The 14,632-nt window shown below is 35.5% G+C and overlaps 3 protein-coding genes across 3 annotated transcripts in view; all 3 read right to left on the reverse strand.

Moving 5' to 3' along the window:
* Nucleotides 1-254, reverse strand: part of LOC132170262 (subtilisin-like protease SBT3.5) — an 8,480-nt gene extending 8,226 nt beyond the window's left edge. Inside the window, exon 1 of the mRNA XM_059581180.1 lies at nt 201-254. Within this exon, the coding sequence (XP_059437163.1) occupies nt 201-254 (54 nt within the window). The remainder of the gene's footprint in view (nt 1-200) is intronic.
* Nucleotides 255-937: 683 nt separating this feature from the next.
* LOC132162508 (subtilisin-like protease SBT3.9) lies at nt 938-6,139 on the reverse strand. Its single transcript, XM_059572743.1, has 11 exons — nt 5,802-6,139; nt 5,595-5,686; nt 4,772-4,869; nt 4,512-4,667; nt 4,325-4,436; nt 3,394-3,937; nt 2,547-2,644; nt 2,206-2,445; nt 1,920-2,034; nt 1,655-1,850; nt 938-1,568 (listed from the first exon to the last, which is right to left on the reverse strand). The coding sequence occupies exons 1-11, from the start codon at nt 5,886-5,888 to the stop codon at nt 1,000-1,002; spliced, it is 2,307 nt and encodes a 768-aa protein (XP_059428726.1). The 5' UTR covers nt 5,889-6,139; the 3' UTR covers nt 938-999.
* Nucleotides 6,140-14,527: 8,388 nt separating this feature from the next.
* Nucleotides 14,528-14,632, reverse strand: part of LOC132170301 (subtilisin-like protease SBT3.9) — a 3,855-nt gene continuing 3,750 nt past the window's right edge. Inside the window, exon 8 of the mRNA XM_059581231.1 lies at nt 14,528-14,531. Within this exon, the coding sequence (XP_059437214.1) occupies nt 14,528-14,531 (4 nt within the window). The remainder of the gene's footprint in view (nt 14,532-14,632) is intronic.

Genomic DNA, 14,632 nt, shown 5'->3' on the forward strand with positions numbered 1-14,632 from the left:
ATAATCATAGATCTGCTTATGATTTAATTTATAATAGGGATTAATTATAAACCATCTCTTCTGGCTCTACGTTATAGTATTAATTAAATGATTGAATTCTCCATTTCGTATGAGTTTAAACTTATAAGTAGTGATTTAATATGATATTAATTATTAGAAGCGAGAGGGAAGACTTGAAGACTAGCGTTTAGAGCTCTTACTTGAAAGAAGTTCTCTCTGTTTTTTTTGTTGTTGTTCTCTGGCTTATCAATCATTTTAAGTTCAAACTATGTCTTTGTAATTCACATTCTATTTAAAAATCAAATATTTCATTTGTTGGACTACATGTGAAGAGAGTGTTAGAATATTACTTAAATAATTAAATTCAATATTTCCTATCAACTTAAACTTTTAGACTAAATAAATAGTGATTTACTACGTTATATCTTAGAAGCGGTCATATAGAAACTAGTGAAAGCTCTCAACATTCTTGAAAACTTCAAGGCAGTCAATTAGAAAGGCCTTCTTTTATTGGATATTATCAAATATGTAATGAGAGGCTTCCAAAAATTTGAAACTCATTTTGGAAGAAGCCATGGCTGTGATCAATCATCCTCACATGGGAACATCCTGTTTCTACAAGCTAACAAATTCAATAGTAAAGTCATTTGGTTAGTATCCCATTTGCAATCATGTCTTTCTAATGATTTCTTCATTGAAGTCAACAGCATTGGAAGCAAACTCATTTGGCCAAGTGCTGAGTAGCATCATAGTTTTTTCTGACAGTAATTTAATCATTTATTGTACTAGTTTGCGAGATAGTGAAGACTTTTGATCCTTTTTACCTGGTGTAACATCATTTTTGAAGGTAAATTTCTTCCTCTTAATGATTCACAAATGGCTATGTATTGTGAAGTGAATTCAACCAACTGGACTATCAGGAGTGAAGCAACAGATGATTAATAAAAGAAGAAATTTATTGATGCAAAGGGATATATATTACTGTTGGTGGCAACAGAATTATGTTTCTGCATAAAAGTTATCAATGACAGTTCGAACTATCAATGGTATTCTCACTACATGGAAACCATCTTCCCAAAACAGATTACCAAATGAGTATCTTCCTTGAACCCTTAGCTGGGAATGGAAAGTTACCTTGAATTTCAGCTTCCTTATTGAAGAATTAAACAACAAATTTGGTGGCTCAACTATCACTTTAGTTCCAGCCGGGGCTTGAACAGAAGCAGTGTAAATAGAATTAACTGGACCAACATTTGTAACCGTTCTTGACACAGTTAAGTTCTCCTTCAGCTCAGCAATGGTAATAGAAGGCAGATTAAGATTTGCAAGGAATTTGGCCGACTTGCGACAATGTACGTGTGACCTAGCCAACGAGCTAATGGCGGAATTATTGTAGCCCATGGAACAAAGAAAACGGATGTAATCTGAGAACCCCATGTCATATATGAGTCCAGGAGCCAAGGCTTTGTTTGGTTCAACATGACCACCTCCAAAGTCAAATGGGTCAGCCTGCTTATGGGGAGCTCCCTCAGCCACTGTAGATTGACCATATTCATCTTTCAAAGAAGCTATACAAAAGAAGAGACAGAGAATCAGTTGTGCACATTAATTTTATGATGAAAAACAAAAAGGCCAGTAAATTTCTTTTGTCAACCTGTAGTGACCAGTGCAGACTTTATTGCAGCAGGGCTCCATGTTGGATGGATAGCTTTAAGAAGAGCCACAATGCCAGATACATGGGGACAAGACATGGAAGTTCCCGAATCAATATTGAATTCAAGGGGTTGAGAGAGGGAAGAAGCAGGGGACCAGGATGCCAAAATATTAACACCAGGAGCAGCAATATCAGGCTGCAACCACATTCAAATACATCAACTGCAACAATCAAAGAAGTAATTATTTTGTAAAATAGTCAGTACCTTCAATACAGATGGAGATAAGGAACTGGGTCCTCTAGAGGAGAAAAATGCCACTTCTGGGGAAATCTGTTGTCCCACATCTGTTTTTGTTGGGCTAAACTTGGCCACAGGATTTCTGTTGAATTTTCAAATGAAGTCTGCTTGTTATAACCCTTTAGAGAGATAAAAACTGAGGTAATAGCAATTGGACTCTCTTATAAAGATTTATCTGTTTACAGAATCCCAACCTTGGAAGCAGAAATATACAGAAAGAAAGGGTCACCCAACATGCCTAGGATAGATTTACCTGGTCATCTCCATGTACATGAGCAGAGATGTCCCGACCGCAAAGTCCACTTGGACACCAGGGATATTCCAGGGTAAAGTAACCTCCTTTGTGGGAAACTGGGCAAAGATGAGACCAGCACCATGAGCATGCAATACAGTTGTTGCAGCAACAGAAGCTGACCTCTGTGAACGAGATTGGAAACAAAGAACTACTTTTCCTCTTGCTAAAGTGGCATTTAGGGTTCCTGAATCACAACTCCTATTAAAAGTAACCACTATTAATATATGAATTCTCTAATTCAGAGTAGATGATTCAAATAGAGTTCATGCGAACAAGAAGCAAATAACAACACATTATACCTTGCACTATCTTCATATGCATCAACAGCTGCTATGTCTTCTCCTTGCACAATAGGGTGAAATTTGTTCATATCCTTCCCTGTATAGAAAGCCTGACCCTGCTTGAGAAAATAAAATCATTTCTAGGTCTACAAAACAAAGAATTAGATATCAATTTTATAACTAGATAGTAGTTCATTATGAATGTGAAGTTTGAACAAGGTTTTTTTTTATGCATGGTTCAACCAAAACAAACAAACAGCACAGATTATAGTGCATTTTAATCGATATCATTTATGCATGTTTAGATTCTCCATCTGACACCTTAATCGATATCATTCAAAACTACTAAACAGAAATCTCAAGTTGGAATAGCCAAATTATAGTGCATTTTGAAGAAAACAGGAACATAAAACATGAAAAAAAATATATATATAAATAAAATAAAATAAAATAAAATTACATGAGCAAAGATGAATAGAATACTTCAATGACTATGAAAGCAGAAAATTAGAATGACACAAAGAAGTGAGACTCACTTATCACTCACAGAATCATCCAAACAACCCATACTTGCATACAAAAGCCTCATGTACAAATTGTAGTAGATGTAAGGTAGTTTTGGAGGGTTTTTATTTTATTTTATTTTCTGGATGGGCTGGCTTTTAAAAGAATGATATTGTTGTTATCCTATCAAAAATAACAAATTCTTCACATTTCTTTCAGGGAAACAGGCATATTGCTGAACCATATAAATCTTTTACATGTGGATTCTTTTTGCAGTTACATTTCATTGCAAACTGTTTATCCTTATTCCAACAGAAACAAACACAATCTTTCATGGCTAGATAGGAAGTTAAGAAGTTACCACAAGAGTTTGATTGTTCCCCAAGGAAATCAAAGTGGGGAAAGCTCTATCTATGGTACTTGCGGCAACGGTTATAACCCATGGAGCTGTATTTATGACAGACTGAGGATAAGGACCAGAATTCCCGGCAGAGCATACAACTGAAATTCCTTTAGCTACAGCATGTAATGAACCAATGGACACAACATCATCCACATAAGTATCAAGTGGAGGTGGTGCGCCAAGAGACACTGAAAGCACATCTACGCCATCAAATATTGCGTCATCAAATGCGGCAAGAAGATCGGCTGCGCTGCAACCGCCAGTAGCCCAGCAAACTTTGTAGACAGCTAACCAAGCTGATGGAGCACCCCCTCTCGCCACTCCTTGAGCTAATCCCATAAAACTTGCATTTTCTACTGGAAGTCCAGCTGCAGTAGATGATGTGTGAGTGCCATGGCCTGCAGCATCTCGGGGAGAAAAGAACTCAACCCCATCACTTGTATTTAGCTTTCCGAATTCAGCTTCATATCCTTTGATATACCAACGTGCACCAATAATTTTCCTGCCCAAAGTATATCATAACAGTAAGTGTTTGAAGATATAATCGAATTTAACATGCCTCAACCTTATAAGAATATAGGAAACGAAGTATGGAAACAGATTAGTACTTCTTTGTAACAAGGCAGATTCTTGACTCAAACATGGGAATTTCACAGTAAAAACTATCGTTAAGTCCAGAATTCAAAGTACACAAGTTAATCGGACGCTGAGAAAGTTGTGGCACATTTTCCTTGACTGCTAGAATAATATTACAGTTAAGCAACCAATTTTGATTTTTCTTATCAAATAGCAGTGTTAAAATGATATATTGACTGGTCATACGACAACAATTTTATCAGGAAAGATAATTCAATATGAAAAAAAAAAAAAAAAACAAAGTGAAATCAACCTATTACAGTGGGAGCTATTGAACTTCTCTCCTCCTTGACATATGCCTTTCCAACGAGATGGAATCTCTCCCATTCCCTCATCTTTGAAGCTTTCAGACTCAGGCCAGATTCCTGTTCAACAAAGTGAGCACAATTAAAGCCTTATCTCGTATAATATACAACCATATAAGGCATTTCTACACTAACCAGTGTCCATGACACCAATAATAGTCCCAAGTCCTGAATGACCCATTGAAAGAATTCCGTGTGCAATTTGAGGCTTTACTTGGAGGAAATCCCAACTTCTAGTCGTCTGCAGACTAAGAATTCGGTTTCGAACTACACGAACAACTCCTGGGAAATCTGCATTGTAGTACAAGAAAGGAGAATACCAACTACAATTACTTGTTAGAAAAGCATAAGTGTTATAGGAGAACAAAATTTACAGTTCACCAACATTGTAACACCTGCAATAAGCTTGGCTTGAGACTCAGTTAAGGCTGCAGCAAACCCTGAAAAGCCATGCTTGTAGCTATACAGAATCGACTCCTTGGCAGCTTCCTTGCTGTCAAATTGATATAACATGCTCTTACTTCATTGTTATGATCATAATTAGGTTCCAGTCACATAACTTTACAAGCAACAAGATGGTGAAAATGCATTTGGTGCACACAAATTTGAAAGAAACAGCCATCAAAATAACGGCCAACATACTTCACATGTGCTCGCACGATTTGTTTTGCTACTTAGGCGTATGCCACTATTAAATCAGCACTTATTCTAAAGAGATGCATTTAATCAATTAATTTATATTCTAACAATATACTTCACATGTAGACTCAAATTTCTCCTGAATATGTGAGTCCTAGTACGTGAAATATTTAACTAAAATGAAAAGTAAATGATGGAGATAATATTCAAATTTAGAACCTTTGCTTCGATACTATGATAAATCACTACTTATCCCAAAAACTTAAGTTAATAGAATTGATGAATTTAACCATTTAATTTATATTGTAACAGCCAAAGCACCTCTGCCTTTGTTACCACCACCACCACTACCATTAATTTTAGCTACACCACCGCCATGGTCACCCCATGTTTCTCAAATTCAATTAGAGCCTCTACCAACATCATATGCTATTTTCAAAAGACCAAAAGCAGCAGCCTGCTTTTTGGGAAATTTCATGGACACAGCAATCAAAACTTTCTCTCCTTTCACATAAGAACAGAACAAATTTCACTAAATGAAAAATAAGAACGCTGACAAAAAGAAGTTAGAACTGAAACCTTCCAAGTATATTAGATAGGATGTCATGGTGCGAGTCTTGAACGAGTTCAGGCTCTTCATGCTGCCTCTCTCCCATATACACAATGTGAACCTGCCAAGACCAAAGAAAAACACAAACCCACGAAACAAATCAATAAAAAAAAAAACACTCAATCGAGGAAGAAACAGAACAGAACAGAACCGACATAAGAAAACTCAAAACTCACATTGCTTGAAGCAAGTGCTAGAAGGAACAAAGACTGTTGCTTGGCAAGAAGAAGCAAAATGATACCATAAATCCAAGAAGAAGCCATTCCTCATGAGAACTCTACCTGAACTCAAAAAGACTGTTCGATTGTCACCCTTAATATTAATTCTTCCAGCCTTTGTGGGTGGGGGCGGTAGTATTTTGCTTGCTCCACTACTGCTACAAGCCTACAAGCATTTACACCAATAATGGATTGTTGCGCCAGATATGTGTAGTTATATATTTAGCTCTTGCACTCTCTGTTTACTGTTCGGTGAAACTGAAATGTGGAGGTAGTGGGATTATTGAGTGGGAGAGAGAGTGTGTGATCGAGAGGATTGGATTTTTCTGATTGTGTGTCTTGTCGTCGGGAGCATACCCGAGGGGTTGACTGTAATTTTCAAAAAAATAAAAATAAAAATAAAAAACCAGACAACAGGTGGTGTGAGATCACTTTCCCTGCTTTCCGACATGTCGGATTCATGAACTGGTTTTCATCACGTGTGGCTGCTCATAATCTCCATCCGGTGCATATAGATACTTTTACACCGTTTTGTACAATTAGGGGTTTCAAAGTGTATTATTTGAAACAATAATGATTTTTAAAACCCAGTTATAAATAATATAATTTATAAAAGTATAGTTAAACGTATGATAAAATCTATAAAAGTAAGTTTTTGTGATTTTAAAAATGTACAATCTTTAAAGATAAATACTAGTTATACGTACAATTTGCCTACAAATAGTTTATCAGTTTACATGACATTGTCACGTTAATTCGGATTGTTTTTCGACGCAAATGAAAGAGTTCTACGTCGTTATTGAGAGCACTCTCATGAGTGGCCAACTACTTCCTTTAAGCTAAGAGGTTGGTTGGTCACCCCTATTGAACTTCTAGATGTGGTGGCACTGCCTCGAGTTATTGAAGTGACTGTGGCCACCCTCCAAGCAAGATTTGGTGCAAGACTAAAAACTTTTTGCAGACGTGACATAGACATATCAATACATAAGGTGGAGTGCGTAAAACGCACTTGTGAGTAGCATTACAAATCAGACCCCTCATTTAAAATACCATTTTTTGAAAATACACTCTCAAATGAACACTTTCCGCTCTTTTATTTAAAAGCTTGTGTTTGACCAATAAAATTGGGGGACCAAAACACACTATCTTATTCTTAGCTGATTAATTTGAAAGTTTAAGGCTGATTAATTGTGTGATCTTCTCTTCTCATTTTCTCTCTTGTTTTTTTCAAGTAGCTTGAGAACAAAAAAATTTGATTTGATAGTTTGCCGTGGGAATTGTTCAAATGGTTTGAAACTCATCCTCGAATGCGCATGATACTGAAATTAATGATGTTTTTACGCTTTTTTTTTTTTTTTTAAATGATAAGCATCCGAGATTAAGGACAACATAAGCTTGTAGCTTCTAACAAATACACTCCTATGATGATGGAATAACCACGTCATGGTTATACCTTCTTTCTTGCCACATCATTTTTAAAAAAAAAAAATTTTAAAATGTATTGTTCCTAAATGCCAAAATATTTATTGTTTGAACATATGGTAGGAAGCAATTAATTAGAAGTTTTGCCTTTTGACCTTGGAAATTTGTTTAGTACTTACTATTCCACATCACTCTTCTTCAAATTATCTTGACCGTTAAAAAAATTATAGCACATACGATGATGTAGTTGTATTACTACACCTAACCCAAATCCATAATTCTATAGGGATTTGAGACTTTGGCCTACCGGCTACACTAAGCATCCCAATCAAACAATAAATGTCTGAAAAAATTACTTATGGTATTTTTTATATGAATAATGCTATTTAGTATACTGTTAAACAATTGAAATTTTATGGCAGTCATGAAAATCAACCTTTCGTCTGTTATACAAGTATTGAAAATCAGCCTTTCAAGTTGTATGTCAGTCTCATAATATAATAATAAACCTACGCCTAAGCAGTTTCTTCTTTCTAATCCTCACTTTGGCGGCTTCTCATGTAATTCACATTTCCCACTTTCATGTTGGTCCATAATAATCATTCCTTCTTTAAAAAGACCATTGTTCTCAATGGTAAAATTAACATATGGATGACTCTGATACCACTTGTTATGTGTTTGTGTAACTGCAAGTGTTGTGAGAGTGATATAGCAACAAAAGAGAAAATTAAAAGGGTTTTAAGATAGGGTAATTCTAAGAATTATGAGCCTCGTGGTAAGGTATTTCGAAGAACCCTACACCTTTCAATCAAACGATTAACTTTCAAAAAAATTATACTTATGATATCTCTTTTATTATTGAACCTAGGGTGCCTTACACAGGTTTACAATAAGAATTGAAATAAAATCGTAACTCTAAATAATGCTATTAATAATAAATAACATTCTTAATCTTAATTATAATATTATCATAAATGATAGTAATCAAAATTTGATCCAAGGGGGTCAATGCTCAACCCAATTTCATCCTTCCTTCTCTTCTTTTTGCACAACATCCATTTGAAAAACAACAAAACATTCGAGTGGATCTCACTAAGAAGAATGAGGGGTGACGATGCAGACATGCACTTTGGCATGCTTATTCTAAATGCTCTTTAAAAGGGGCCATCAACTAAAAATTTCAACCAATTTTATCGAGCTCGTTCGGCAACACTTTTTAGAGCATTTGTGTTTTTGAGTAAAATAAATAAATAATATAAACAAATAATTTCAAATACAAAATGTTTACAAATTACTTTTTAGTTACATCAAAACCAAAAAATAAAAAACACACAAAAAAATTATGTTATCAAACGAGCTCGATCATCCTTGAAAAGCACGAAATTTTACGACGGTTTAAATATCGTTAAGGCGATCGTGTCGACGGATAACATGAAGTATTTCGAGTTTGTTTGTTTCTCAATCTTAATTACCGAACTTTCAAAAAAAGTAATCATTTCGTCTTTTACGTCTTGGGGCAAACAAAATTGCAATACTTCGTTTTAACTGTCGACGCGATCGCCTCGACCACATTTTAAAATTTTGTTTATAATAGGATTTCATGGTCAGTATTTTAGTATTAATGCCACATATTCCAATGGCACAGTGTGGGTATCTTCCTTGTGCAAGTGTAATCGTTAAAAGCTGATCCCAATCCTGTCAAAAAAGGTTCCCCCCAAAGATTGCATAGTGGACTTTGTGAGTTGAAGTTTAACACTTGTTTGCGAGGACGATGTACAGAGACTGTGGAATCATCAGTGCATTCAAAGCTGGCATCTTTCCTTTTTTCTCTAGAGAGAGAGAAGAGAGAGAGAGAGGGTTGTTTGAGATTGAAGGTAGGTTGGGAAGTGCTGGGTAGCTGAGAAAAGACATTGGGGTCACACAAATGAATTATGTTAAGCTTAGAACAAGTTCTTTGCGCACCATTGACCTACCTAATTAACACTATCGATCACAGTTGTTACCCAAAAGCTAATGAAATCTGCTCTCATGATTAAACCAATTATTTAGCAACTTAACTATTCCATTAAAATAAAATAAAAACCATCGGCGGTGGTGGTTTAATGGAATTATGATCCTCTCCGGTTTAAATAAACTAGAGAATATCCAGTTAATTATATTAGAAGGGTATTTTTATTCATTCAAAAAGTGAAAAGACAAAAATATCCTGCACATATAACTAATTGGATCATCTCCAATTCATGCTATTCCGGTTTAGTGGCCTCAAAGAAATCCACGAAGTTATTGGGCATATATTAAGGTAAGAGTTCGACTTCCGAAATGAGAATCATCAATCTATTAGTATTAGCTGTCTTGGGAGTCTCACTGATGTCTCGATGAGGATAGATCAAGTTATGACTTAGTTGGACTTGAGAGAGAACCTATGGTTCTCACCGTCTAAGCCATTTTTATGCGGTTTTTAGCGAGCAAGTGTTAATATGGTCACGTCTAACTAGAATAGTTGTTTTCTCCTGGCTTTTAAATTAGAAAAAAAAAAAAAAAAAAGTAATAAAATAAAATTACAAAAGGAAAGGGTAAGAGACCCCAACAAATACCCAAAAAAAAGGTCAATACAAAAGACCTATGAGAGAGCCGCTTTGACGATGGTATGTGATGCAATCCGATAATTGGACCGCTCAATAAACAGAGGAGTATGCTTTGCGAGAGCTATGGAGGTTAAGGAAAATTAGTCTAAACAAAATTACATATTAATCAGTATTTTTATGGCCAATGTTTACTTTGCCAATCGCCATCAATCCCAAATACAAAAAGCAGAAAAGTGAGATGCATTATGTCTTACCGACCTTCCATTAAACAATATAGAGGTAGACGTAAAGTGCAAGATTTAGATGTTAATGATTCAAGGTGCCTTTAGTTAAGCTTACACAAAAGGAAATAGTATCATTAATCATTGAACTTAAAACATTGTGGGATAAGGATCCTGACAAGTTAATTGTAGAGAATTTCAATGCAGCCATATATATTGCTTTTGAAAGTTTTCCTTGAATGTGGGAGAAGAGAGGGAAACTCGAAAAAAAACATTTATAAATATTAAAAAATACGGAGAAAAATTAAAATATATTTTTCCACAAACTAAAACATGTATAATTATTACAAATTTATGTAAGTGTAGTGAGCTGCATTTCCATAATTAGAGGGAACCGTATCGTACTACATAAGATAAGAAAAGACAGATCTTGTAACTCTTGTCTTAATATTTTGCATCATGATGACCTGTTCGATCTTGGCTCAAACTAAGATCGAGCCGAGCCAAATCAGAATGGTCTGCTAAATGTCTGCTCGAGCCAAAATTGAGAGAAACTGAACCAGAATGGTTCTACTAAATGCCTAGTCCATCCAGCTCGAGCGGTGCCTTCTGCACAATGCTGTAAACTTCTTTAACAGATGTACGTGTTATTGTTCAAGAAGATCTCCTTTGGAGTCGAGAAGTGATGTAGATTGGAATTCAAGGCTTATCTTATCTTATCTTTTAGTCTTTTATTAGGTTTCTTTGTTAGTTGTTTATTCTATCTTATCTTTCAGTCTTTACTTGAATTAGGTTTCTTTATTAGTCTTTTATTTGGTTTAGTTGTCTTTCGTAGACTTCTAAATTAATTTTATTTCATTGTTATTTTAGGGCTAGGAGTCTTGGGCTATAAATATATGCTTAAAGCCTTTAACAATTCAGTTGTTGATTATTATTAATTTTGATTAATGAAAATACTTAGAGTTGGGTTTATTCCTCTTTTCCTTTAAACTTTAGAGAGTATCTATTGTTTTTAGAAGAATTCTTAGATCATTGATAGAATCTAGGTCTAGAATTAGTTATCCGCTACTTTATTGTTGTTTTTCGTTGTAGCCTACTAAGTCACGCTGCATCAGTTGGTATCAGAGCTCAATTACTTTCCATGAATGGGGAGGGGCAACCGCTTTGCAGACATAAACGAGGTGCACGTGCGCACGGAGGCAGCATGTAAGGAGCAACTGACGATTCGTTTGCGGCACATGGAGGAGAGGTTTGGTGGTCTAATCATGCGGAAGGAGGGGCGTGCGCGCACCCATCACGGGGTCCCTACCAATCACTTGGCCGACATGGATGGTCCGAGCATTCGTCATCATCAACCAAAACCGAGATACGCGGGGGCAGAAGACAAATTTATCGTCGAGGGTGAACCTATCAATCCTTATGCAGGGCGCAGAGTGCGGAAGGAATTTCCAACGGCACAAGCCCATGCTATATCACGGGATGCAGGCGTCAAGCTCGACACCCAAAAAGAAAAAATAGAAAATTCATACAAAAAAAAGGTGTCTTGGGAGATGGCGGAGGTCAAGCATCAATCGGTGTCCCGAGACATTGGAGGTACGTACCAACAATTTCAGACTACATGCACCATGGGAGGCAAGGTGGCCAAGCTTGTCATCGATCCAAGGAGTGGTATGAATGTAGTCTCGGAGGAAGCGGTTCGGAAGCTAAGGCTTGAGACCAAGAGACATCCTACTCCCTATCGGTTGGAATGGCTCATGAAAGGAAACGAGGTAACGGTTTCTAGACGTTGTCTAGTGTCATTTTCTATTGGAGATAAATATGTGGATCATGTGTGGTGTGATGTGGTCGACATGGATACGTGTCACCTATTGTTGGGAAAGCCATGGAAATATGATAGAGTTGCTATCCATGATGAAACAAAGAACACATACAACTTCATGTTTGGTAAAACCAAATTGAAGTTGCTACATAGCCCATGGGCGGAGCCAAAACCTTCACAAGGAGATGATCAATCCTTTGTAGCCAAGCAGGAGTTGACGGACAAGGAAAGCGGCATCAAGGGAGATGTGTCGACATAGTCCGAGTAGAATTACCGAAAGTGATACCATCATTGCGAGACATTCAACCTCAACTTGATTTGGTACCGAGAACTAATGTTACTAATCATCCGCATGACATCAAAAGTCCTAAAAGGCTTGAAGAATTGGAAAAACAAGTGGAAGAGGCAAACCTTTTAGAGAGTATCACAATTTTTCATGAAGAAGAGGAACTCTTGGAAGAGGTAAGTCTTTCAGAGAGTTTTGCAATTTTTCATGAAGAAGAAGAACCCTTGGAAGAGGTAAATCTTTCGAATAGTTTTGCACTTTTTGACGACAATTCTATATATCATGTGCCTGATAAGAGCCCCGAAGATAAAGTCTTCGATTTTAGTGTTGAGCCAATTGACTATGTTGATTTCATTGTGATAGATGCTATTTTGTCAAATTCTTCTAACCAAATTTGTGATGAGATCTATTTGGTGGAGGGGAATGTTCTATCAAAAAGTGACGGGGTCGTTGCTAGTTATTTGAAGATTTTCATGGCACATGGAAGGGAGAAGTACGGCAAATCCGAAGAATTGCCAAGTGGTGTGTGGGGCCTTCACAGCAACCATCAAGATATTTCGAAGATAAAGAGCGTCACGCTTATTGTGGGGTGTTGTCTTGTCTTGATCTTGAGGAAGGGAGAATGGAACAAGTTGACAGGGCACCCGAAAGATCGTGGAAAAGACAGTCTAAATTCGAGGGCGAATTATCTCCAACCTCGGGAGGATGATGTAGATTGGTATTCAAGGCTTATCTTATCTTATCTTTTAGTCTTTTATTAGGTTTCTTTGTTAGTTGTTTATTCTATCTTATCTTTCAGTCTTTATTTGAATTAGGTTTCTTTGTTAATTTTTTATTTGGTTTAGTTGTCTTTCGTAGACTTCTAAATTAACTTTATTTCATTGTTATTTTAGGGCTAGGAGTCTTGGGCTATAAATATATGCTTAAAGCCTTTAACAATTCAGTTGTTGATTATTATTGATTTTGATTAATGAGAATACTCAGAGTTGAGTTTATTCCTCTTTTCCTTTAAACTTTAGAGAGTATCTATTGTTTTTAGAAGAATTCTTAGATCATTGATAGAATCTAGGTCTAGAATTAGTTATCTGCTACTTTATTGTTGTTTTTCGCTGCAGCCTACTAAGTCACACTGCATCAAGAAGCCTTGAATCATTTGTCAACAAATAAAATTACCCATTTCTTTTTTCAGCAAAAGAGACCTAATACCAAAAGGCAATTGTACAAAAACAGCATAAATAAGTATGTACAATCCTCTATTTGCCTATCTACCTATTTATCTTTTATCTTTCTTATTTATTTATTTATTTTATTTTATTTTATTATTATATTTGTAAATGGACATTTTTTTTAATACAAAAAAATAAATAAATTATAAGAAATTGTTTCAACTGATTAGTACATTAAACTGACATTTGCCTTTAGAACACATGATTTTTACATATATTTTTAATATAAACTAACATTTGTCTTTAGAGCACGTAATTCTTACGTGAAAATATCAAAACTAATAGATTGAGTAAGAAGAAAACTTTGTTCTTCATCAATTTTCTAAAGAAATGGACAAATGAAACTACTATTTCATTATCTTAATGGGTTATGCTTCTTTGCTTCATGTTACACATTCCACACTCAACAAAAGATGCAAATATACGTAATTTTATATCTCTTGACAATAAAACACTCGAAACATTTTTATATGTTGACATATGATTCAAGACTTCTAGACTAATTTTTACTCCCAAAAAAGTATGAACTAAAGTAAGAATCCGAATCAATCTAAAATAAGGTTAGTCTTATAATTTCCCTTAAAATATTTTTTAGTTTTTCATTGAAAAATCTAAAATGCTTTTATGGGACTTGAGTTAGAAATTGTCCATTTGAATTTTTTTCCTAACTGGGTTAACCATCTAAGGCCCTTAACTCATTTTATGAGCCTCAACTAGCCAACCATACAAGGCCCAATTAGTTCAACAAGCCCTAAACAAGCCTTGAACAAGCCTAGCATGAAAAGGTTTTTGATTCGAAGGCAGATAATTAGTAAGGTTTGCCTTAGTTAATTATGGTTAAGGACTTAAGGGTATATAAATCACTTGATTAATAACATTTTAGGATAAGTTGAAATCATAAGATTTTAAATCATATTTATGTTTTGCAAATGGCGTGGAAAGCTACCAACACTTCTGCTGCAACCAGTTCTAAATTATTCACTTACCCATATACAAGAAATAAGCTTATAGAATGTTATTTTGGAAGGTGATACGCTCCAAGTGGTTAAAGCAGTGAATTCTACACGTTGAAACTGAAGTAAATTTGGACAACTAGTGGAGGACACTTGCATGGTTATAACTTCGCTACCTAGTTGGCAAATTAATCACATTTTCAGAGTTGTAAACATTTCGATATATCGGTTAGCAAAAGCAACCATTAAATCCGTCATATATCAGGTTTAGTTAGAA

Source organism: Corylus avellana, chromosome ca1, assembly GCF_901000735.1.
Source record: "Corylus avellana chromosome ca1, CavTom2PMs-1.0".
In the NCBI taxonomy this organism is placed as follows: Eukaryota; Viridiplantae; Streptophyta; class Magnoliopsida; order Fagales; family Betulaceae; genus Corylus; species Corylus avellana.

Bases quoted from the DNA above. Each gene is read 5' to 3' on its own strand.
- LOC132162508 (XM_059572743.1), bottom strand. From the start codon at position 5,888: ATGGCTTCTTCTTGGATTTATGGTATCATTTTGCTTCTTCTTGCCAAG. The intron at 4,870-5,594 runs GTTTCAGTTCTA...TCAATTTGACAG, and splicing joins CTATCTAATATACTTGGAAG to CAAGGAAGCTGCCAAGGAGT. The intron at 2,645-3,393 runs GTAACTTCTTAA...TTTCTCAAGCAG, and splicing joins GGAACAATCAAACTCTTGTG to GGTCAGGCTTTCTATACAGG.